General features: G+C 49.2%; 1 protein-coding gene across 1 annotated transcript in view; it reads left to right on the forward strand.

Moving 5' to 3' along the window:
* Nucleotides 1-24113, forward strand: part of Atp6v0d1 (ATPase H+ transporting V0 subunit d1) — a 42112-nt gene extending 17999 nt beyond the window's left edge. Inside the window, exons 2-8 of the mRNA XM_090357445.1 lie at nt 7421-7592; nt 17793-17971; nt 19242-19321; nt 22830-22907; nt 23028-23204; nt 23304-23381; nt 23487-24113. Of these exons, the coding sequence (XP_090213571.1) occupies nt 7421-7592; nt 17793-17971; nt 19242-19321; nt 22830-22907; nt 23028-23204; nt 23304-23381; nt 23487-23648 (926 nt within the window). The 3' untranslated portion in view covers nt 23649-24113. The remainder of the gene's footprint in view (nt 1-7420; nt 7593-17792; nt 17972-19241; nt 19322-22829; nt 22908-23027; nt 23205-23303; nt 23382-23486) is intronic.
* The last annotated feature ends 399 nt before the right edge of the window (nt 24114-24512 follow it).

The following is a 24512-nucleotide window of genomic DNA, read 5'->3' on the forward strand; positions in this document are numbered from 1 at the left end:
GGGGCTTGAACTCTGAGCTTGGGCACTATCCCTGAGATCCTCAGCTTAAGCCTACTGCTCTACCACTTTGGGCCACAGTTCACTTCTGGTTTTCTTGTGCCTAAAAAGTGTATTAGCAAAATAGTTTCTTTTTTTTTTTATTGGTCATGGGACTTGAACTCTAGGCTTGGGTACTATCCTTAAACTCTTCAGCTCAAGGATACTCCTTCAGCCACTTCTGGTTTTCTGGTGGTTAATTGGAGATAAAAGTCTCACATACTTTTGTGCCCAGCTGGCTTTGAACCATGATCCTTGGATCTCAGTCTCCTGAGATTACAGGTGTGAGCCATTGGTGCCCAGCGCAAAATAGATCTTAAGAGTAAACTAGAGTTGTGGCATGGAGCAGCTGATGGAGGATAGGTATTTTGCACTGGCCATACAAAAGGACTTTGGACACCCCATTTAGGGGTGGTGGTGCCAGACTCAGGTGAGGAAGATCATGTGGTATGTGAGGAGGGAAGTAAGCTGGTATTTGAAAAATGTTGGAATGCATTATTGATTGGTCAGTTGATATTACATGAGGTTGCAGGGAGCCTGTGAAAGGCACAGCCTCAGTGGCCTTGAGGCTGAAAAGGATTCTTAATCTGTAGTACAGGGCCTAGGTAAATCCAGAGTTAATGGTTCCCATGCTGAGGCTCCTACACTGTGAATTCCAGATGTGGCTCCCTGACTGCAGATCCAGCCAACCAGTGCACACATCTGCTTTGGAACTGATGTGAGAAGTCTCTTCTCCCCTGTCCCCAAACCCAGGGAGGAGGCTTAGGTATAGCATATTCATCCAGAAGGAACAGAGTGGCACAGGCTGGTCATTTATCTATTTCTCTACCTGAGTTTTCTTTTTCTGAGCCCCTGGAATCCTTAGTATCAGAGGTAGAACCCTAGTTTTTCCATTTGGGTCCAGGGAATAGGGGGAGGAATAGTACACCAGGTCCCAAGGCCCTACCACCCTTGTAGGTAATGACAAAGTGGGCGCACTACACTTGAGGGAATATTTTCTCACATCTGTTTTCATTCAGTGGGCCACAATTCCTGAAAACCCTTGAGCTCCCCAGGAGAATGTCATTGAGTAAACCTCTGGAAAAGCAGAAGTAAAGTCTGGGAACACACTGTCCTCTCACACTTTGCTGTGGCCAGCTGGCCAGCAGGACCCTGTCACAGGCCATGAAATTAGGGGTGAGTTGGAGCCACCCTGGCTAATAAGCAGGGCCAAAGGCTGCCTTCAGGTCTGCTGGCCCCGGGGGCATGTTGGAACTAACCTTGCTTCCTTGGCTCCTTGGGGAGGAGCTACAGAGGTTAAGGGGCTGGAGCAGCTATGTATTACCTGCCCCTAGAACTCAGAAAAGACTAAAGGAGCCCCTTCAGGATTGGTAAGATTGAGGAAAGGTTTCTTGAAGCATGGTGGCCTAGTTCCACTTTTCTGGACCTGGGTGGAGCTGACTGCCAAGCCCATACTTTGTCCTCATAGAACAGCATTTGTCAGGCTTGAAATCTTCATGCCCCACTACTGATCAGGAACCAGGAGTCATTTGGTGGCATCTTGGCTTTGCTGCTTAGGGTTCTTGACCCTAGGAGACTGTTGATTAGGGGTAGGAAAGGATGGTGGAGACAAGTAGAAGCCGTTTCGGGGCTGACAATCCCTGAAAGAAATAGCCATGCTAGGTAGATGTTGGGATTTAGTTTTTCTACGTGCCTTCAGAGGGCTCCGCTGAGAGCCAGGGAAGTTGGCCTTTGACACAGGCCACCCCAAGGTAGATTGGGCTACGCTGTAGAGGAGCGGTGCCAAGGGCTCTTACTTTCCAGGCTGGCCTTGCTTTTTTACCTAGGTGGGATGATACAGGCTCTGCCTCTTGTACCTGAAGGGCCTCTTTGCAGTTTGGCCTATAGACTCAAGGGCTGATGACATGGGGCCTCACAGTTTATGGGAGGAGATATAGCTGTAGCTTAAGGGCCACTGGGACTGTAGGGTAATGGTGACAGTGACACATTGCAGTTGGATCACTTCATTCCTGAGATGATGTAGAAAATGGACTTGGGAACAGACAGCTGAGGTATGGGGCAGGAGGCCTGGATTGTGTCTGGAGATAGAGCTAAGGGAGAGTAACATCTGAGACAAGAACTCAGGAGACACAGGATTGAAATGGCTTAGTGAACAGGGTGCTGTAAAACATGCTCAAGTCCCTGGGTAGAAGCTGGGGACATGAGGAAATGAAATTGATTTGCTTCATCTGATATAGGTTTAGGTTAGACTACAGAGAGAACTTTGGGATAGCAATAGCATCTTCTTGAACATGAGAAACCAGCTTCTGAGGAAGTCTTTTGTTGTGAGAGAACCTCAAACTGGCCAGACATTCCTGGTGCCAGGCCACTGATAGGAGGATTTGGGATAGACAGCTGGGTTTGTGGGTAGACCAGAGCTGTCCCCTGAGTCTTCTCTAATCAGAACACTGTTCAATTCTCAGCCGGGGCATGTCTGGACCTCTCAGGGGCCTTCATCAAGGCTGTCAGGATGCAGAGCCCAGAGCAGAACTATCCCTTGCCTTCCCAGAGCTCCTGTCGTCCTTGGGTGCCCTCGGAGGCTGGGACAGGGCTGGGTGGCCAGGTCTCCCACGAAGCTTTCTACAAGTTCCAGGCCTTTCCCCCGTGCCTGGATCCTACCCCCAGTCACATCGCCTCCTCTGCTTCTCTTGGAGAGTGGGAAGTTGAGGAGAGGGCGTTCTAACCCATGTGTCCTTGTCCTGGCCAGGCCTATCTGAAGGGCTTACAGCTGCCAGCCACTGGTCTGGGCGCCAGGTTTCTCCAGCGGGGTCAGAGCTGGTTTAGAAGCCCTGTGTGGTCCCCTCGTGGGCGAGCTGAGGGATCAGCCTGCCTGCCTTCCTCCAAGTCGCCTTCTTGGCTGGCAAGCTGTCCCTTTCCCTGGGTCACAGGGAGATGTGGTGTTTGGCCAGGGAAAGTGGTCTGGAATGGCCCTTTGACATCATCCCTGGGGGCTTTTAAAAATGAGTTTCCTGGTAAGGAAGACTCCTCTGGCTTCTAGCAGGATTCTCAGTAGAGTCTCCCGGGTTTGCTCTGATCTGACAAACGCCAGGCGAAACCACCCAGCCTCCTGCATTCCAGCAGTGCTTGGAGTCGGGCTTCTCTAGAGATGCAGTGTCAGCAGAATGAAGCAGCCAAAGCACAGGAGTGTTTGCTCTGAGGCCCATGCTAGGCTCAGGGGGTGGGGGTGGGGGGCATTAAAGGAAAGCACCCTGGCTTTGCCACCACTCAATCAGAACCACATATCCTTAGCTTCTGTAGGAATGGCTACTGCCCCAGTGATGCAATAGGGACTTGTTGCTGAGTTATAACAGTTCAGGCCTACAACTAGATATGCTGGTGGGCAGTGCAAGTCTAGGTAGCCGGCAAGGCCAGTTCCTGTGCCACTGGTAGGCTTTTCTAGGACTAAAGACTATCTGATCAGCTGAGTCTATACCTGAAAGACCTGTCCTGGCTACGAGTTGTGGAAGAATGTGGTTAAGGAGGTATGGAAACAGAATGAGACTAGAGCTGGGGCCCAACATAGTCTACTAGACTTATATCACATCGTGGCCCTCCTACATCTCAACTGTAGGATTCCAGACAAGGTTCTGGTTTTATCTGAGTTCCTTTTTTTTTCTTTCGTTTGGTCATGGGGCTTGAACCCAGCCTGGGCATTGTCCCTTAGCTCTTCAGATCAAGGTTACTGCCCTACCCCACCCCATGAGCCACAGCTCCATTTCCAATTTTCTGGTGGTTAATTGGAGATAAGAATCTCACAGACTTTAATGCCCAGGCTGCTTTGAATCATGATCCTCAGAATTCAACCTCCTGAGTAGCTGGGATTACAGGTGTGAGCCATCACACCTGGCTTGATTTCCTTTTTTTTTTGGTCATGGAGCCTAAACCCTGTCCCTGAACTCTTTTTGCTCAAGGCTAGTGCTCTACCACTTAAAGACACAGTGCCACTTCCAGTTAAATGGTGGTTAATTGGAGGTAAGACTTTCCTGCCCAGACTAGGTTTGAGCTGTGATTTTTCAGATCTTAGCCTCCTGAGTAGCTAGGATTACAGCTGTGAACCACCAGTGCCTGGCTCATCTGATTTCTTGTTGCTAAGTCTGAGATGTGGCCATGGCTGGGATATCTAGCACAAAGGTTGATCCTGACATGAGGCTGAGTCCGTTGCATGCAAACTGTTTTCCAGTTGCAGTGGATCTGAGGTTAGGACTCTCACCTGACTAATACCAGATATTGGATGGAGACTCACTGGAGGCCAGAGTTGTAAAGATGATTGGCAATGGAAAAGTTGCTGAGCTAGCCTTCCCAGGGAGAGAAGCCATGTGGAACAAAGGCAGAGGTTGGAGCAGAAGAGGTTTCATCCTGCTGGAAAGCTTATGAGGATCCCCAGTACGAGGTGACAGGTTGCCTGGGGAAGCCTCCCCGCAGTATGTGCCAGGGCTCTAAAGGGCAGGGTGTATACTGATGCCTGGGGAGGACTGGCTTTCCAATACTTTGCATAGGAGGGATCAGGAAGCTAATCTGGGGCCAGATTTGCTGTCCTAAGGACTAGTGGGGTTGCTGGCAGGAAGGGCTGGGTTTTACCCTGGAGCTCCCTTTGTGCATCTGATCTGGCCTCTAGGCTGAGGATATGAACTGAAAGGAAGTTTCTTGGCTGGGGAAGGGCTGTCGGCTGGCTGCAAGGACTTCATGAACAAATGGACAGGTTCAGCTTGGCAGACAGTTTGACCCAGCTCTGGCTCCCAGCTGCTGTCTGCTCTGAAGCTTCTCCTAGTGGAAGTTTGGCACTTACCCTGCCTGGAACAGAACCCTTCGCCCATGCTTTTTCAATTTATCAAAATATTTTTTGATAGATGTGAGTATAAAAATTAGGGCATGAACATGACTTGATAAGTAGGCTTAATTTCAGTATTATAATAAGAGGGACCAATCATAGATCATAGTCTTACTATTTGTATCACATCCATAAAAATCACTTCAGAGGCATTAACAGTATTTCAGTGTTTCAAATCCAGTCCCTTGGATATGAGAAATCTAGCATATGGCCTGATGTCAGTTGCTCAAGCCTATAATCCTAATCACTCAAGAGACTGAGATCTGGAGAATTAGTTTGAAGCCAGTCCCAGCAAAGAGAGAGAGAGAGAGAGAGAGAGAGAGAGAGAGAGAGAGAGAGAGAGAGAGAGAGAGAGAGAGAGAGAGAGAGAGACTCTATCTCCAATTAACCAGCAAAATGCCAGACTAAAGACTTGCTTTAAGTAGTAGAGTGCCAGCCTTGAATGAAAAGTTGTAGCAATAGTTTGAAGTCCTGCACTGGGAGTGTAGCCTAGTGGTAGAGTGCTTTGCCCAGCATGCAGGAAGCTCTGGGTTTGATTTGTTGGTACCACATACATAGAAAAAAGCTGGAAGTGTGCTGTGGCTCAAGTGGCAGAGCTCTAGCCTTAAGGAAAAAGCCCAAGGACAGTGCTCAGGCCCTGAGTTCAAGACCCAGGACTAGCAAAAAAAATTAAGTGGACATGAAATAGCAAAGTAGGAGTGAAGATAGAAAGCTAAAAGTTTATTCTGTGAGTGCTTGAGAGCCACAGAGACATGAGTGCTGCTGGCCACCAGCCCTTAGCCCCACAGATGAAAGACATCCACTCTAGCATTATATACGCTCCTTTTATTCCCTCTCCTGCATACTCTCCATTTCCTTTATCACACATTACTGTAGATGAGGGCCATTCTTCTTTTGGAGTATAGTAGAAGGGGCAATGCAGGGATCCTTAAACCCTATAAAGAGATTGTGCATTCTACTTACTTTTCTAAGCAACTAGGATTGTATAGCCCTCTGGCCTCAAGGGTACCTAGAGAAGCCTTGGGTTTGTATCTTCCCCTTCTTCTTCCCCATGATTTGTCATAGTGTTTTCCCTATTAAAGTCTAGGCGTATCTTTCCTGCCAGTTTACCCATTCTCTTTCACTTTTCATTTGTTCTACAGCAGTTTGTTGGGTATGAACACATGCCAGAACATACCCTGCTCTATAGCACCACCAGGACCCCAAGTCCCTATCTTATGGAGCTTATGTATCCTATATCAAGTGGGATAATGTTTATAGAGAAAAACAACACAGGAGAACAAGAGAGGCCTTGGGAGGAAGAGCGGGGAGATATCTGAAGGAAAAGATGGACCACCCACCTCTTCCCTGGCTAAGAAGCAGGGAAAGGCCCAGAAAGGATGTGATGGAGATGAGAGAGGTGAGAAGTAGCAACCAATAAAGATCCCATTCTAGCAGAGACTCTTGCTGTGATTGAACTAGGAGCCTGAGAGGGTTTGAGGCAGATAAATACATGCTTACTTTTTTTCCCCGCCAGTCCTGGGACTTGAACTCAGGGCCTGGGCACTGTCCTTGGGCTTTCTCAAGGCTAGCACTCTGCCACTTGAGCCACAGTACCAGTTCTGTTGTTTGTTTGTTTGTTTGTTTGTTTGTTTTGCTGTGTATGTGGTACTGAGGAATTGAACCCAGGGTTTCATGCATGCTAGGCGAGCACTCTACCACTAGGCTATGCTCCTGGCCCTGTGCTTACTTTAAAATAAAAATCACTGTGGTGGCTATATGGAACATAGGCTGGGGAAAAGGATAAGGGCAGAAACTGGGAGATTTCTACATTGTACTATTCTATCTGTTCTGAATTCCAAGGCCCTTGCTCTTCCCTCCCTCCTTCCTTCTCTCTCTGTCTCTGTCTCTTTCTGTCTCTCTCTTTCTGTCTGTCTGTCTCTGTCTCTCTCTCTCTTTCTGTTTTTCTCTTTACCCTTGTTCCTGATTGGCCTGTCTGCCCCTGGCTACTACTAAAGGAACTCTCATTTTCTTCTCAGCCCCATTCCCTTCTCACACATTCCCTTTGGCCTCTTCCTGCTGTCCTGCTGACTTCTTTATACTTCCTCCTGCCTTTTGCTATGGTCCAGCCTAGCATGGCCTTCATCCCTGCTAAGACATATTTTGATGCCCAGTTCTCTACTGTCACAACTTTGGGCATCTCACTTTTTTCATATATTGCATGTATTTGTAGCATGCCCTTTCAACCCTGAGACCCTGGAAAGTAGGACCTATATTGTATTCTGTTCTAGCCTTCAGAGGCTGTGGGTTATAAATGGCACCTTGGGTTGAGCCATCCCAACCTTCTCAATTTGTGGTGGCGCTTGTGGTCTTATAGTCTGGGGCATCTCCAGGTCCTTAGCCTAGCCGCTTGTGGTAGGCCCAGAGCTAAAAGGGAGATGGAAATAGATGGGCCCAGAGTTGGGTGAGAATGGGAACTTGGGGGCTTGTGGGGAGTCTCAGCAAAGCTAGCTCTCATCCTCTGGTTTTGAATTTCAGACTTGAAACTACACCTGCAGAGTACTGACTATGGCAACTTCTTGGCTAATGAGGCATCACCTCTAACAGTGTCAGTCATTGATGACCGGCTCAAGGAGAAGATGGTGGTGGAGTTCCGCCACATGAGGAACCATGCCTATGAGCCACTTGCCAGCTTTCTGGACTTCATTACGTAAGTAGCCAATAACATTGGGTAGAGTAGATACTATATACAGAAGCTAGCCTCATCAGCCTCTGTCAGCCGAGATACTTGATAGCTGTGTAAAGCCAATAGAGTAAGGTCAGTTAGGCCAGCAGAGTAAGGGGAGGGCTATAAAGTCATTAAGCAACATCTTCAGAGTCTTCCTCAGCTACATAACTGAACCTTTCATGTCACAGCTTAGAGAATGGAATCACCAGCCTCTTTCTCTATACCCATAATGTTTCAAAGACTGGGGTAGGGATACTAAAGAAGATGGTAGCTCTTTTTTACTTACTGTGTAGCACCCACTCTGAACCATCACCAAGCACTACATCCCTTGCTGGGGCCAAGGGTCATGAAGAATCTGGTTCTTTGGATAGACTATACAGGGCTTCTGGCCCTAGGCTGAAGCTCATTCGTTACCTTCTCTGACCTTGGCTTAGCTCTCAGGGAGTTAGGTAGATGTATAGGTTGGTGAGAGGTTGAGTACTTTGACACCTTTCTGAAGCGTTTGGGTGGGTAGGCCCTTCTATGTTTATGATCCTTGTCCACACTAGGGACCCTTGTGTGAGGCTGTTTTGCTAGAGAAGCTGAGCAGAGAAGAGGACCCTAGAACCAACAAGGTGGGCAGGGGCACTTGGATCAGGACTGTGAGTTTGTGGAGCCCAAGGAGGCATTCCCTCTGCAGGGATAGTTCAGGAGCCACAAACTAGTCAATACTTGGTGAATAAGAGCAACCTAGCCCAGGCTGCCATGTCATGCCCATGGTCAGCAGAGGTATGACCAGTGGCCAGCCTCGGTGCGTTTTCTCTGTATTGGTGGCATGTGAATCAATGTTATGTAGAGAATGTGTTTCCCATACTCTTTAAGAAGTTGTCTAGCTTCTTCCCTGATTATAGTGCCCCTCTACCTTGGGACCAGGAATACTACTGCACCTGTCCATTATATACTTGCCATCTGGCCTGATTTTCATCACCAGCAGGGAGCAGCCACTTGATGGGATCCACATGCTCAGATGTGGGATTTAGCCATAGGACTTCATCCTCAGACAAGGATCACAGATTAGAACCCTGAAAGTCTCAGAAACATGCCCAAGCTGAGAAGCAGACCCTCTCCTGGCCACAAGCTTCCTTCTCTGGGGTCCCCTCTGCTGTCCTAGACGGTCTTATAGTCACACTGTTGGCCCTTGTCAAAGTATGCCAGTTCGGACCTACTGAGGCAGGAGGCCAGAGGTGGAGTATATTGTGTGCTGCTGCATGGAAGAGTAGCAGTACACTGCACAATGTCATTTGTCACCCAACCTCTGGCCTGGTCCTCTGTGTCCCCTGCCCCAAGGTCAGGGCCCAGGACATACAAGGAAGCAGTATACTTATTGCCACATTACAGCCTTCACCTTCAGCTTGTTTGTACAAGTCTCTTTCAGCTTCCTGGTGAATATTCTGGTCATGCCAGCTTGGCTGGCCAGAGGAAGCCTAACTGTGTGCCAGTGGTCAGAGGGTGGATGTTATCCATTTTCCTACCCACTTGCCCACCTGACTGTGCATATAGCTCCTGGCTTGTCTTGGTGCTTCCTGCCAGACCATGAAACTAGAGAGGGCTCTGAGCGTGACTGAGACAGAGCAGCCGCCAGCTCTTTGCTGGAGGTTGGCTGCAAGCATCAAATGTGCTTAAAGCAGCCAAGTGCTATCCTGTGGCAAGCTGTCTGAATCCACCACTTCCCCACCCCTTCCATTCATGGGTGATTGTGGCTTACAGCCTTCACATCTACTCACTCCTGCCCTCACTTGGGAAGAGCTCAGCAGCCACGTGTCAGCCAGTCTGAGCCTGTGGCTGCTCCTTCTCTGACCCCATCATTTCCAGTGACCTGCTCCTCTGTTCTCCATTTCAACCCTCCCACCCACTCACACACTGATGGCTGCCCAAGGCCATGTCACCATCTGGAATTGCTCCACCTTTAAAATGGCTGAGTCAGGTATCCCCTTTCTACCCACAGCCTTCTGGCTCTCCAGCCCACTCTCAGCCTCTTGTAGGACATGGGTTCCAAACTCAGCAGGACACTGAGCCCTGCTTCCTCCCCTATTACCCTTTCTGTCTTCATTTCCCCGCCCTCCCCAGCTGAGATTCTCTGGTCCATCATTCCAGTTCTCTTCTGCCAACATCCGCAGTTCTCTTGGCTGCCCAACTCTCGGTCCCGCCCGGCTGGCAGCCCCCCAGCCCTGGAGGAATCCCAGATTCTCTAGCCTAGAGCTGCCTTCCCCCCTTCTCCACTGCTGAGAGCAAGGCTAGGGAACCCAGCGATTGAGGGTCAGTATTGCTCCCAGGGATGCATGCTCCTCCACTCAGGTAGCTTTAGCTTGTGGCTGCCTCTTACTGTCCCTACTCAGTATTCTATAGCCATCCCTGAGGCTCACCTCAAATATCATCCCTCTCCTGCCCTTTGCCTCCTCATCTGTGGGCAGATAACCCACCTCTTCTACTGAGACAATAGAAACTAGTACCTCCCAGCACTGTCTCTGGACTCCACATACCTATCACTGTTTCAGAGGATGATTTACCGCCCCCTTACTCTGAGATCCAGCATTGTGAACAGTTCACCCTACTACTGGATCCTGACTGGCTATTCCTGTTTGCCTCTCTAATACCATTAAACACGCCTTAAAAACCATCTTATGTCTTACATCTTGTATTCTTTTACCGACCCCCATTGCTCAAGCCTGTAGGCAGTTTACAGCAGCCCTATCGCTCAATCACAGGCTTTGGCTATCATTCATGTGAGCAGGGTCAATAAGGCATGGCCACTGGGTGGTAGCATCCTCCTCTCATGATGTCTTTTGAACTTAGCTCCTACCTCTATGGTCCAGAAAAACCATTCCGGGTATAAGGAATGTTGCACAAGGAGTAAAGTCTTCTCTTCAGGGCTTGTACCAGGTGCCAGGTGTATCTCCAGATTTGGGCCCACGACTGGTTTCATTGAGGACATGGCTACTTGGTGAAACTTTTTTTTTTGTTTTATTTTGTCTGTCAAGGGGCTTGAACTCTGGGCCTGGGTGCTGTCCCTGAGCTCTTCTGCTCAAGGCTAGCATCCTATTACTTAAATCTCATGGACTTTTATTCCCCCAGGCTGGCTTTGAACTATAATCCTTAGTTCTCAGCCTCCTGAGTAGCTAGGCTTACAGGTGTGAGTCACTGGTGCCTGGGCCAGTTCTGGGGCTTGACCTCAGAGCCTGGATACGATCCTTGGGCTTTTCTCTTTCTTTCTTTCTTTCTTTCTTCCCTCCCTCCCTCCCTCCCTCCCTCCCTCCCTCCCTCCCTCCCTCCCTCCCTCCCTCCCTTCTTTCTTTCTTTCCTTTCTTTCTTTCTTTCTTTCTTTCTTTCTTTCTTTCTTTCTTTCTTTCTTTCTTTCTTTCTTTCTTTCTTTCTTTCTTTCTTTCTTTCTTTCTTGTTGTTGGTCGTGGGCCTGAACTCTGGGCCTGAACACTGTCCCTGAACTCTTCAGCTCAAGGCTACCACCCTACTCCTGGAGCCACAGCATCACTTCCAGTTTTCTAGTGGTTAATTGGAAATAAGTGTCTCCTGGATTTTAGTGCCCAGGCTGGCTTTGAACTAAAATCCTTAGATCTCAGCCTCCTGAGTAGCTAGGATTACATGTGTGAGCCACTGTGCCTGGCTATCCTTGGGCATTTTCAAGGCTAGTGCTCCCCCATTTGAGCCACAGCACCACTTCTGGCTTTTTCTGTGTAATTGGTACCATGGACTCGAACCCAGGGCTTTTTGCATGCTAGGCAAGCACTCTGTCACGAGGTCACACTCTCATCCCCCTTGATGAAGGTTTTTTTTTTTTTTTTGGCCAGTTCTGGCACTTGAACTCACAGCCTGAGCTCTGTCCTTGGGCTTTCTCAAGAGTAGAGCTCTATCACTTGAGCTTTTTCTATATATGTAGTACTGAGGAAGTGAACCCAGGTCTTCATGCATGCTAGGCAAACACTCTACCACTAAGCCAAACTCCTGCCCCTTTGGTGAAGTTTTTAAGAAAAGAATTGGAGGAAAAGATCTCTAAACTGTATATATCCTGAATAGTGATTATGGAGTCCCTGAGCCCCCAACAGCTTTTAAACATAGTGCTCCAGAAACATACTCCAGAAAGGAGTAAGCTCCTCTAGAAATGCTCAGAAAAAGATCTACCTAGAAAGTACATTCCTACAGGGATGGGGACAACTGGAAACCTAATCTTGAGACATGGCTACTCACAGACCAAGCTTCTTCAGCTCAGGCAGAGGTTAGAAACACCACAGGTAGCTCCATCCCTCAGCTTCTGTTTTCAGAGCTTCCCGATGATGACTGGAGCAGGCTTTTGCAGGAAGTGATGAGTTTCCTGACATTGAAAAGATGCAAGCAGAAACTGGTCAAGCCACCCTGCCCTTCTCTGTGAGAGTGCAACCTGTGCTTTTGTAGATCCCCAGGCCACATCCAATACTCAGACTCTAAGCCAAATCTAGTCCTACAAGGGACATGGATAAACATGGGGGATAGAGCTAGTGGTGCTGGAAAACCTACAAGCAGCTTCAAAAAATGGGATTGGATGTCACAGATGACTTTTCAGCATTGAAAAAACTCCAGGAGAGTCAGATGATTATTTGAGAGAACAATGGTCACAGTAGAGGCCACTACCTGGGGTGGGACAGACTGAGTAAGATAGGTCCTTTAAATCAGACTGTCAGTATGTAATCTTGAGATGAGCCAGCTTGATTTCTCTCTCCCTCTCCCTCTCCCCTCTTCCACCCCCGCCCCCCCCTCTGGCTTAACTTCTAGGCCTGGGCACTCTTCTTTAGTCTTTTCTACTCAGGTCTGTGTTCCTAACACTTTTGAGCCACAGCCCTACTTCCATCTTTTTTCTGTTTAGTTGGAGATGTCATGGACTGTCCTTCCCAGGTGGCTTCAAACTGTGATATTCAGATCTACTGAATAGTTAGGATTATAGGTATGAATCACCAGTGCCTAACCAGCATAATACTGATACATAGTACTGATATGTCAATGTCACTGTACCAAGGGCTCCTAGCCAGCTCAACTATCAACTTGTGTGACTTGGGATAGAGTCTCTATTGTTCTCTGGGTTTTTTGGGGGCGGGGGGCAGTCCTGGAGCTTGAACTCAGGGCCTGAGCACTGCCCTTGGGCTTTCCTCAAGGCTAGTGCTCTACCACATGAGCCACAGCACCACTTCTAGCTTTTTCTATGTATGTGGTACTGAGGAATTGAACCAGGTCTTCATGTATGCTAGGCAAGCATTCTACCCTTAGGCCAAACTCCTGGCCCTATTTTGTTTTTTATATTCCTTGTCTGAGACTTTGATATGGGCAGATTCATGATAATCTCCTACAAGAGAGTCAACTTCAGAAGAGAAGCTAAGAGAGTTGCTGTTAGGTAGAGAAAACTTGGTTTTAGTTGGATGAGGACATAGTAGAGGTCTTGTTCTGATAGGGGTCTTATTCAGTATACAAAACCTGCCAGTAGCATAGTTGCCCATTGGCAGAGCCTGCATGTGGAAAAATGGACCCACCTTGGGGAGCTGAGGTCCCATATTTCTCCTGTGTAGTGGGTTCACCTATCACCAATTGGAGAGACCATTGCCCCAGGACAATGGCCTCTAGTGCTTTGAGGTCTTGCCTACATTACATTCTCTCTAGGATGTATCTCCCACCTTGGACTCTGCTTGGCCATAGCAGGGCATCATAGTTCCTTGGCCTCAAATCCTGACCTTCAGCCCTCAGTGTCTATGACAAGCTAGGTTGACTACAGATTGAGATACTCGATTTGCTGAGTTAGGTGTGACCACTGCCTGGAATGAGGGACAGCACTAATACCTTCTTCTCAGCCTAGGGAAGGAAGAGCATCATGTTGAGGAGCAAGTACTTCAAGGCCCAGAAGCCTCAAATCAGGTGGAAGGACACAACCAGGCCTCTGGGAGGGGCAGGATTTATTATTATTATTATTTTTTTTTTTTTTGCCATTTCTGGGACTTGAATTCAAGACCTGGACACTGTCCCTGAGCCTCTTTTGCTAGCGCTCTACCACTTAAGCCACAGTGCCACTTGTGGCTTTTTCTGTGTATGTAGTACTAAGGTATGGAACCCAGGGCTTCACGCATGCTAGGCAAGAACTCTACCACTAAGGTACATTCCCAGATGGGAGGAGCAGGATTTTAATGAAGATAAGGTCAGAGCCTTACTGATTATTCCATGAGTTTCTTACTTTATGACACTGAGGAAGCTCAAGCCCCTTGAGGCAGCGGGCTGAAGTTATAGTGGATGTTTTGTTTACTTGCTACCCTGGACAAGGCTTTGGGACCTAGATGTAATCCAGTACAGGTACTGTCAATAGTAGTTCAAGAGGGCATCTTGTGGGTGCTATGGGTAAACAAAGTTGCAGAGGTATACTCAGATATCAAGGTCTCCTGTCCTGCATTAGGCCAGCCCCAAGGCCTGAGAAACCATATCCCTCCAGCAGATGGCACCAAAAGGCATAATGCCTTAAGACAAAGGGTCTCCAAAGACTTCTTAGAGGGAGTAGCTTCCTAGACTCCAGCCTGACACTTCTGGGGACCCAAGCTGTTTTAAAGGGACAGGGCAAGGCAGGCCTGGGGCACAGGATTACAGACTGCCCCACCCCCACCCCACAAGGGCCTCTTTGGCCTGGCCAGCAGCCGGCCATCCACTCCCCAGCTGTCTTCCCCTGGAGGGAGATGCTGACCAGCTGGAACTTCATTCTCTTTTATTGAGGCCAAATGAAGGAAGAAATGGTAGAGTGGGTCTCTGGGGGCAGGGAGGCAGCTGCTGAAGCCAGGAAAAGAGGAGAAAGAAGAGGAAGTCGGGGGGTTTTCTGCCTGCTGAAAATCTCAGCCTTAGAATAAAGGAATATGGCAAGGATATATCATCTCTGTGAGGCCTGACCTGCCTTCAATATCCCAGAAAAGAATTTTGACCCTCACCAGATGGGGGAAAATTCAGAGACCTCTGCTGCAGCAACCTTGTAGTTGGTCCAGGGAGAGAAAAGTGTGAGGCTTGGCACAGAATAAAGGCTGACCTGCCTTGGGTAGCAGGAAGCCTTGGAAGATCTCAGTGGCATAATCATAAATGGCTTTTGGTTGCTCCAGAATTACCTGCTGTGCTTAGCTAAAGCTTATAGCAGGAGAGGCTGCAGGGAGGTAGGGTAGAGTAGAAAGGCTACCACTGGCTGAAAAGTGAATCATAGCTGGTCTTTTCCACATCACTGGAGAAATAGCAGCAAAGCCAGACTCAGTGTCTCTCCACAAAGCTTTCCTCTGAGGCTTGGCTAGGACCCCTAACCTAAAGAAGCAGGAGGTTTAGGAAGAGGAAACTGGCTTATGGGGACTTTCCTTTGAGAAGAAAAAGCTAGATGGGCATGGCTGGAGATATGAGGACAGACCTCCTCTTTCTTACGTTGTACTGGCTATTGTTGTGCTCTAGAGCCTTATTTGTTCTGGCAGAGGCTGGTGGGTATGAGACCACTCAGATAATGTGGGTCTAATGAAATACTGTTCTCTGTCCTATTTAAAGATGTGAACTTACCAGAGCATCCTCAGTCTTGGGGGCAGAATCTTTGCTCTTATCTCTAGTAGTGCAGTGGATATATACAACAGGGCTGAATGGAGCACAAGTTGAGTGTAGTGGGTGTGTTCTGAGTTACATGAGAAGTGGAAGAGATCAGGGACAGAGAAGGCATAATCTGGAGCTTGACACTAAGGGACAAAGTTCTGGCAGGCTCTCTGCAGTCCCTCCACTCTGCCAGCTTTGTGGGGTTGGGGGAAAGAAGTTGGCCATATGGGCGTCTTGGCTTGCAGCTGCAAATGGGCCCTGCCTGAGGACCTCAGCTGGGGGTGAGGGTGGGAGATGACGCCTGCCTCTTCTTTATGTACATCCTGTAGCTGACCCAGCCAGACTGGGGGTGAAGAGAGGGCAGCTTGCCTGGCTCCAGGCCCAGGAGAGCAGAGGTTGTAACAAGGCACTGGGCCAGGTGGGAGCTGGGGAAATGTGCAGCAAGGAGTAGGGGTCAGGCCAGGACAAGAGCTGGGCCTCTTCTTCCTATTGCCTTCCTAGAGGGCCCTGTGGGAGTGCCCTAGTGGATGGCCCTCTGAACTGAGGCCTGAGCCAATACCTTGTTCCTCTTGGTCTTTTGGTACTAGAGACTACTTTCTTTCCTTTTTTTTTTTTTTTTTTTTTTTTTGCCAGTCCTGAGTTTTGAACTCAGGGCCTAGGCACTATCCTTGGACACTTTTTGCTCAAGGCTAGTACTCTGCCGCTTTAGCCACTCAGCTTTTTCTGAGTATGTGGTACCTAGGAATCAAACCCAGGGCTTCATGCATGCTAGGCATGCACTAGGCTACGCTCCTGACCTAGGGACTGCTTTCTACAAAAGCCCTCCTTGGACATCTTCAGCACTTGATCCTCAAAATACTGTCCTAAGATGGGAGCCTAGGGCCAGGAGCATAGCCTAGTGGTTGAGTGCTTGCCTAGTATGCATGAAGCCCTGGGTTCCATTCCTCACTATCACATACACATAGAAAGCTGGAAGTGGCTCTATGGCTCAAGTGGCAGAGTGCGTGCTTTGACCAAAAAGTGTTCAAAGACAGTGCCCAGGCCCTGAGTTCAAGCCCCAGGACTGGCAAAATATAAAAAATAAAAAGATAGGAGCCTAACTCAGCCCAGCAAGAAGCGAGGATGAGATTTGTGTTCAGGGTCTAACTCATGACGGAGTCTCCACTCTAGCCCAAATTGGCTTTCAAGGGTATTCCCCTGAGGTCTCATCCAGCTCTCTGAGGTTATCTTTGGTAACAAACTAGAGAACAGTGGTGACTGCTGTAGTGGGACTGTAGCTGGGCTCCTTTCCTTCATTTCATCCTCGCATAGATGGACTACATAGAAGTCTCTGCCTCAGCTCCTCTGTAGCTGTGTCTTTTGGCTGGAGGCAGAGCTTTGTCTCCTACCAAATCTGAACTGGGTAATCCAAGCCTTCCCAGCTCCACAGCCCCCTCTGCTGCCAATGGACTCTCCAGAGCTGGCCTCCAGAGCACAGCCTACAGGAGTCTCCGCCAAGGACTGATCTGAGCCCAAGCTATCAAGTCCTGGGTCTCATTCAGACCCCTCTAGGAAAAGACCTGATGCTGGCATCAGCCCTGAAGAAGAGGATGGTTCCTTCTCTTTGGAGCAGAGCTGTGCCATTCTGCCTGACATAGGCCTTTGCTGCAGGGGCCTTCACAAATCTTCTCGGGACTGTCTTGGTGAAGCTTCTCCCACCCTATTCAACGTTTCCTTTTTTTTTTTTTTTGCCAGTCCCAGGGCTTGAACTCAGGGCCTGAGCACTGTCTGTCCTTGCGTTTTCTCAAGGCTAGAGCTCTACCACTTGAGCCACAGCACCACTTCCAACTTTTTCTATGTATGTGGTACTCAGTAATCAAATCTGGGTCTTTGTGCATGTTAGACAAGCACTTTACCACTAGGCCAAACTTCTGGCCCCTCAGCTTTTCCTTTTTCCTCTGTTCCAACAAGGAGCCAGAGTGACTCTATCCTGGATCATGAGACCCCCTGCCTAAAGTCAGGATCCTTAGTCTGGCCTAGCTCAGCCTTCAGGCACCACCCTGTTGGTAGTACTGCCCTGCCTATAACTGCACCCATTCTTTGCCTTTGTCAGTCCTTCTGCTCAATTCCTCCAATTCAGCCTCTCACTGCATGCCTCCAGGCCTTTGCACATTGTTCCCTCTTCCCAAAATACACTTTCATCTCACAGCCCTTTTATCTCTCAGACTCCTGACCACACCTGTCCTGGGGCTGGGCTATGTGCCACATTTGCATGTGCCAATGTTTTGTTTGAAAACTGCTTGCACTGACTGTGGGGGATTCACTTGTATCTCAGCTACTTGTGGAACATATATCCTCCATTCCCTCAAAGGGAGAAGTCATGTCTGTCAGGTGTACCTGGTGCTGGGTAGAAGTGAGAAACTTGGGCAGGGAGGCATCCAAAGATAGAACCAGTGGAACTTCCATAGTGACCATGACCAGTCTACAGTATCTGGGCTCTGGTGGTCCATGTAAGGCAGGGCAAGAGTGTGGTGCTTAGCCAAGCCTTTGAAGTCCCCCACCTCAAAGAGCTGCCTTCCTGTTCTCTGCTTCCCACAGTTACAGCTATATGATTGACAACGTGATCCTGCTCATCACAGGCACACTGCATCAGCGTTCCATCGCTGAGCTTGTGCCCAAGTGCCACCCACTAGGCAGCTTTGAACAGATGGAGGCCGTGAACATCGCACAGACACCTGCCGAGCTCTACAATGCTATTCTGGTGGACACTCCTCTGGGTGAGCCACTGAGGTAGAAGCAGGAACTGGGTGGGGGGTCACAGCTTCAGTGTGGGCTTTACAAACTATTGGGAGTGGGGTGATCCTGATCCAGAAAGTAAGTTCTGCCTGCTACAGCTGACGTTTATCCTTCCCTCAACTTCCTCCTCTCATTCTGTCCTCCCCACTTCTCCTTTCCTGTTGCTTTTGCCAGGAAGCTACTCCAGCCTGACTTGACCATCTAACTTTGGAAATGGTCTGGTTTGCAGAGAAGAGCTGAACACATAGAAAAGAAAGGGAGAGAGGTTTGGGTCACTTGGTTTATTGGGAGTCCTGAAAGATGGGAGCCTCATGCAAGGTCAGAATGACTGGCCTTCCATAATACAGATATCAGAAAATTGCTTCATTTGCAAGTCCTAGAGGCCAGGTAACACAGTGTTCAGCAGGATGCATGTCAGTGTCAGGGGCCAAGAAAGGGAAGGGAATCAGGAAGCTCAGAAGTATGCTTAGGAGCCTGGGGACAAGGTATGAAGACCATAGCCAGCTATTGCTCTCATAACCCAAAGGCCTGAGCCATGGGCAACCACTATAGAAAGCTACCACAGTTGAGCCAGAGGAGCTCTCAGCTAAAAGGCCCAATCTAGTCATGCATGTTTCCAGTAACTCGAAGCTAGTTCTTGCTTTTTTCAGTGTCTCTATCTTTAAAGAAAAAAACAGATTAGTGAGTCTTTGGGCCCTTTTACGGAATGAGAATGTTCTGTCCTGCTTTTGCCTCCCCTTCCAGCCCTACAGTGGCCCCCTTGGTTGTAGGTCCATGCTTATTCCGCTGCCAGATTCATTCCTTGTCCCAAGAAAGAGAAAGAGGATTTTTCCAAGTGTTGGTGCCAGGCCTTCCTAGGGGAGGCAGAAAAGAGAGCATCAGGCCCCAAATCCACAGCTGCCCCTGGAGAAGGGAGAATCTCATGGCCTCTTATGCAAGCCTTTCTTTGGCATGGTCTAAACTTGGGTCTGCCCCAGTGGTGATTAGATCATGTTATGGCTGGCCGCCTCCTTTATAAATCAATTTTAGGAGCAAGGAGGCAGGAAAAGCTCAGGTCAGTGCTCATGGCCCTGAGCATTGCTTCTGCCACTTCTAAGGCAATGTCTCAGGCTGTATAGCCCCCCTCTCCAGACCTAGCACAGTGGACCTTGTGACAAGAGTCCTCTGTGCCCTGTAGAGTGGTTGGATACCAGCAGATTTTCTCGCCTAGGCCATTTGCCCAGCCCTGACATATGTATCTTTCCTCCTCAGCGGCTTTTTTCCAGGACTGCATCTCAGAACAAGACCTTGATGAGATGAACATCGAGATCATCCGTAACACACTCTATAAGGTAGTGCCCTGTGTGAATGGTGGGGAATGGCCTCTTGGTGAGTGGGGCTGTGGGGCATGGTGGGATGGTGATTTATGTGAGGTGCTGGGATAGGACACAGCTATACCAGGCTTTTGTCCCTGGGGCTTATCCGTTCATTCTCTGGCTCATGTGAGTAATATAAGGCTGCATGGAACAGGTTATCCATCCCCTTGGTGCCTGCTGCGGGCTCAGATAAGATCAGCAGAGTGGCTGGCACTCTATTGCTTGGCCTGCCAGAGCTGGCTCCTGGAGGGTCACTCCCCCATCATCCTGGAGGGTCATGGGCTACCCCCCAGGCCATAGCCATTAGACCTACTGCGCTTGGGATATTGCCAGCCAAGATAGGCACATGCATTAAGGTAACTGCTCAGTTGTGATGAGGAGGAACCCAGTTAGGCATAGGTAGGTCATTATGACCTTTTCAGGTTCCCAGGTCTGGAACCAGATTATACATCCCACTATCTCCATCCTCTACCCACCTTCGGCTTCCTACTGGGCTGTGGAAGAGACTGACCCATGGTGATAATGGATTGGGCTTGAGATACCTGGTCAGCACTGTCAAGGCCCAAAGAGATTAAGAGGATGGGACCATGGCTATAGGTATGGCTCAAGTGCTAGAGTGCCTACTGAGGAAAGGTGAAGTTCTAAGTTCAAATCCCAGTACCTCCAAAATCCAGGGGCTAATTAGCGACATTTGAGATAGGCCAGATTCTGTCTGTAGTAAGGTACTGAGCTGTAGTGCCAAGATGTTCGATGAAGTATAGTCGGGAACATTGATCAGCATTGGACAGTCATTGAAGAGGGGTTGAGGGTGGTGCTGGCCGAAGAACCTGTTGAGCTAACCCTGCTAGCATCATTCTGTCAAGTCTCCACAATGGGATCCTCTCCTGCCCCATTCTGGTTTGAGCTGCCTGAAGTTTGGCTCAGTCTTAGCCCAGGCTTCAGTCTCTCTGGAGAGACCTGAGCCAGAATTCAGGGAGGGTCTAGTGATAAATGAAGGGTCTGTCTATAGGTGGTGATGGTATAGACAGGAGCACAGCACATACAGAAGAAAAGCATGGTACACAAACCAGATAGGGAAAAGGTTTGCTGAGAAAGTACAGGTTCCACAGGGACAGTGGGAAAGAAGTGTAGAGAAAGCCAGGTTCAGGGTGAAGCACCACCCAGAGCCTTGAATGCCAGGCCAGACATTCTGTGTTCTGGATGAGCTAGTGAAGATTTCCAGCAGAGTATAGTATGCTGAGAAAACCCCATATGACCCGGTGTACAGAGCATATTAGCAGCAAGAAAATTATTCTCAACTTCCATCCTTGACTATCCCAGCAACTAGTATGCATCATTGTACCCATTTGAAAAAATGAGTAAACTGAAAACTCAGAAGCAAGGTAACTACCTTGTCTAAAACCACACCTTGTTTAGCCTGTTTCTCACCCACCTTGTTAACAGGGAGACAAGCCAACGTAGTCCCAGAGAGACAGAGAAAGTGGGTGCATAGATTCATACCAGTTCTCCCTCCCATCTCTTTTTCTCTCTCCTAGTGCTCCCACCCAGCTGTCCTGTTGCCAAGTTCCCTGCCCTGAGACAGGGTGAGAGGTGTGGCTGTCCCCCTCATTCACACCCTTACCGGGCCTGACTGGTTCTAGCTGGAGTCATTCACCAGTGAGTGCTGCCCAGGCACCAGCTCATAAACACCAACTCAATACTATGGGCTCTACGCCAGGGCCACCTGCCCATCAGGCAATTTCCTAGCCAGGTAGCCACAGATGGGAGATTAGGTGGACCCTCAGCAGCCTGGCAGGTAGGCATTGTAGGCAGCTGGTATAGCAGCCATGAGCTGGATGACTCCAGGGGACAGGGTGGGGCTGAAAAGGTGACCTTGGTACCTGGGTCTTGCCAGTTGCTTTAGCTATTCTAATCTCCAGAGGACAGTCTATGCCTGTCCTTCCACCTTTCCCAAATATGATCAGACTTTCCAGAGACCAACATAACTTGCCTAAGCAGATGGGGAAGTACAGAGTATGAGACCCCAGACCTGGTTGGTTGCTTCCTCTACAGTCCTCACAGGGTAGACCCTGGAATTTCAGCATAGCTGCTTGTCTGACTTCTGGAGGGGAATGGAGTCTAGAGAGTCCTGGTCTTAGAGGATTATCAGGCGGTAGTCGGGTTGGTAGCTGTTTCTGTCCCCAGGCCATCTTTTTTTCTGATAATCTTTTTTTTACTAGGGTCCAAGCTCCCTTTCCAGGCTTCTTTATCACTGACCTCTCCAGTCATTTTGTGTCTCTAGTGCTCATCTTTCAGCTCTTCCCTGTGTCAGTTTGTCTAGTGTTGCTGGTAAGGCTAGGCCTGCTCTCATGGATTCCTGGGTCTCATCTCATCTTTCTTGGAATTGCTGAACTTAAGTGAGCAAGTCAACTTGGTGTATGAACTTTAGTGTATAAAACTTTTCATGCAACCGGCTTGGTGGCTCACACCTGTAAGCCTAGCTACTCTGGAGGCTGAGATCTGAGGATCAAGGTTCAAAGCCAGCTGGGCAGAAAAGAACCTGAGATTCTTATCTCCACGTAACCTCTAGAAAATGGGAAGTGGGGCTTGACTCTAGGGTAGAGCTCAGGGACAGCTCCCAGGCCTAGTTCAAGCCCATGGCCCATCAAAAAATAAATAAAAAGCAAAACTTCATGCCTCCCAGGCTCCTCCAACAACTTAGAAGAATAGTCTCTGTTGATTCTTAGTCTTCTTTGATCATGCCACACGTAGGCCCTGAGGAGTTTTGAGAAAGGATGTCCTTGCAAGAGCTCCCTATGGGAGACTATGGAGAGGTATAGGGCAAGGCTGGCTGGCTTTATAAATGAGTGTTCAGAGGGACCTGAGGTCTGGGCTGATCTTTCCTCATGCCAAGCAGATCCAATTTGCCTGGGCAGGAAGTACTTGTTCCCACCAGCAGCCCATGTGCCCAGCCATTGCACTGAGAGGCTGACGTCCACACAGGCAATAACCATCCTTCAGCAGAAGCTGGCCTGACAATTGAGTTCCTGCTGTGTGATGGCTAGGGGCCTATTTTGCAAGATGGGGTACAAGGAGAGCCGAGTAATCAGTCTAGGCCATCTCCATGAACTCTCACAGGTAATTTTTCCTCACTGACCCATGGACACCCGATTTTGAGACTGAGGAACCGGAGGTTTGGGGAGATTAAGGGAAGAGGATTGTAGTGCATCAAGAACACAGAACCTTTGTGGGATTGAAAGGGTAGGGGACATACACGCTGAGGCAGACGTTGGGTCAGAGGCTATTCTGTCATTCCTGGGTAACAGTCAAGGATGGCTGATTAACTAAAATTGCTGGACATTTTAGAGGCTTGGCCACAGAGGTGCACTGGCTCATCCCTTTATCATAAAAGGGGCTGAAGAGGGAAACAGGAACTATGAATTGGGGCCTAACAAGCCTCCCAGTACCCTTTGCTTGCACTGAATAAGTTCCATACCCTGCACAGGCCTACCTGGAGTCCTTCTACAAGTTCTGTACCCTACTGGGTGGAACCACAGCTGATGCCATGTGCCCCATTCTAGAGGTGAGTCTGCCTGGCTTTTTGCCTTTTTGGAGTCTACTTCCTTTGGCCTGGGAGAAATTCTGCCAGTTGACTACAGCTTCTCTCTTCCTCCCTCTCTCTGCCTGTGCACTGGCCCCACAGTTTGAAGCAGACCGCCGCGCCTTCATCATTACCATCAACTCTTTCGGCACAGAGTTGTCCAAGGAAGACCGTGCCAAACTCTTCCCACACTGCGGGCGCCTCTACCCAGAGGGCTTGGCTCAGCTGGCTCGGGCAGATGACTATGAGCAGGTCAAGAACGTGGCTGATTATTACCCGGTGAGTGCCCTGGCTGGCAAGATGGTGGGTGGGCATGTTGGCACTATGCACGCTCCAGTACCACCCTCATGCTCATGCTTCCCACTGCTTTCTGGCCAGGAGTACAAGCTGCTTTTTGAGGGTGCAGGCAGCAACCCTGGAGACAAGACCCTGGAGGACAGGTTCTTTGAACATGAGGTAAGCACAGGGCTTTTACAGGGACCCTCCCCCCAAGGGAGGGTTGTGGCTTAGGCATAACTTTGGCCAGAACCATCTACATACCATGCCTGCCTCTGTCCACAGGTAAAGCTGAACAAGTTGGCCTTCCTAAACCAGTTCCACTTTGGTGTCTTTTATGCTTTTGTGAAGCTCAAGGAGCAAGAATGTCGCAACATTGTATGGATTGCTGAGTGCATAGCCCAGCGCCACCGGGCCAAGATCGACAACTATATTCCCATCTTCTAGCATCCTAACCTCACTCAAGTGCACAATGTGTATTTGTGTGTGCTGTGACAAAGCCCATGGCTCAGCTAGTGGGGATGGGGGAGGCTAGGCAGGGTAGCACATTGTCCTAGGGGCTGCCCAGCTTCTCTGATCCCCTCCGGGACTGCTTTTAAGCCTGAAAAGGGGCTATTGATCAGGAATGGACCAACACCCCCTCTTCCCCCACTCCCCTCCCAGAGTAATGAGTCCCTTTTAACCTTATGTTTACAGCCACTAACATGTCTGAGAAGCATGTGGTCACTTTCATGTATCTCCCTAATCTAGAATCCGTGGGGGTCGTGTGAGCTTCCTCTCCTGTCTGTGGGTCTGCCCCAGAGTCATGGCCCATGGCAAAGATAGTGTGTGTGTGTCCTTGGGGTGTTGAGTAATTAGCTCTGCAGCACCCTCCCTCAGCTGTCACTGAAACAATAAAAGTGCCCTCCCTAAGCCACTGTTGCCTCATTTGGGCCCTAGCACCTATTTTAGATCCCTGGTTTCCCTCACGACCCTTGCTGAGTCTACCCTGCAAAGCCAGCAGCCCAGATTCCTCAGGTTCAGTGACTCCCTGGAGGATAGCCCACCCCCCCCCCCCTTTGCTGGAGACACAGATGTAAAATAGGCCTGAGAGCTGGTCTGGGAGCTCTGGAGGACTCTAGAGGTCTACCATTGTTTCACTGAGCCCCATAACCCCTGCAGTCCCTGTCATTACGCACCTTTCCTGTGAGGACAGCCAGACCTAGAGGTAAATGATTTGCCTAAGGTCAGTAGAGGAATCTGGGTAAGAATTGCAGTGGGCCAGGGGAGCCTATCAGGCCTGTGCCAGGCCAGGCCCACATGCTGAGCCCC

This window comes from Megascapheus bottae, chromosome 24 (assembly GCF_031878675.1).
Source record: "Megascapheus bottae isolate mThoBot1 chromosome 24, mThoBot2.hap1, whole genome shotgun sequence".
In the NCBI taxonomy this organism is placed as follows: domain Eukaryota; kingdom Metazoa; phylum Chordata; class Mammalia; order Rodentia; family Geomyidae; genus Megascapheus; species Megascapheus bottae.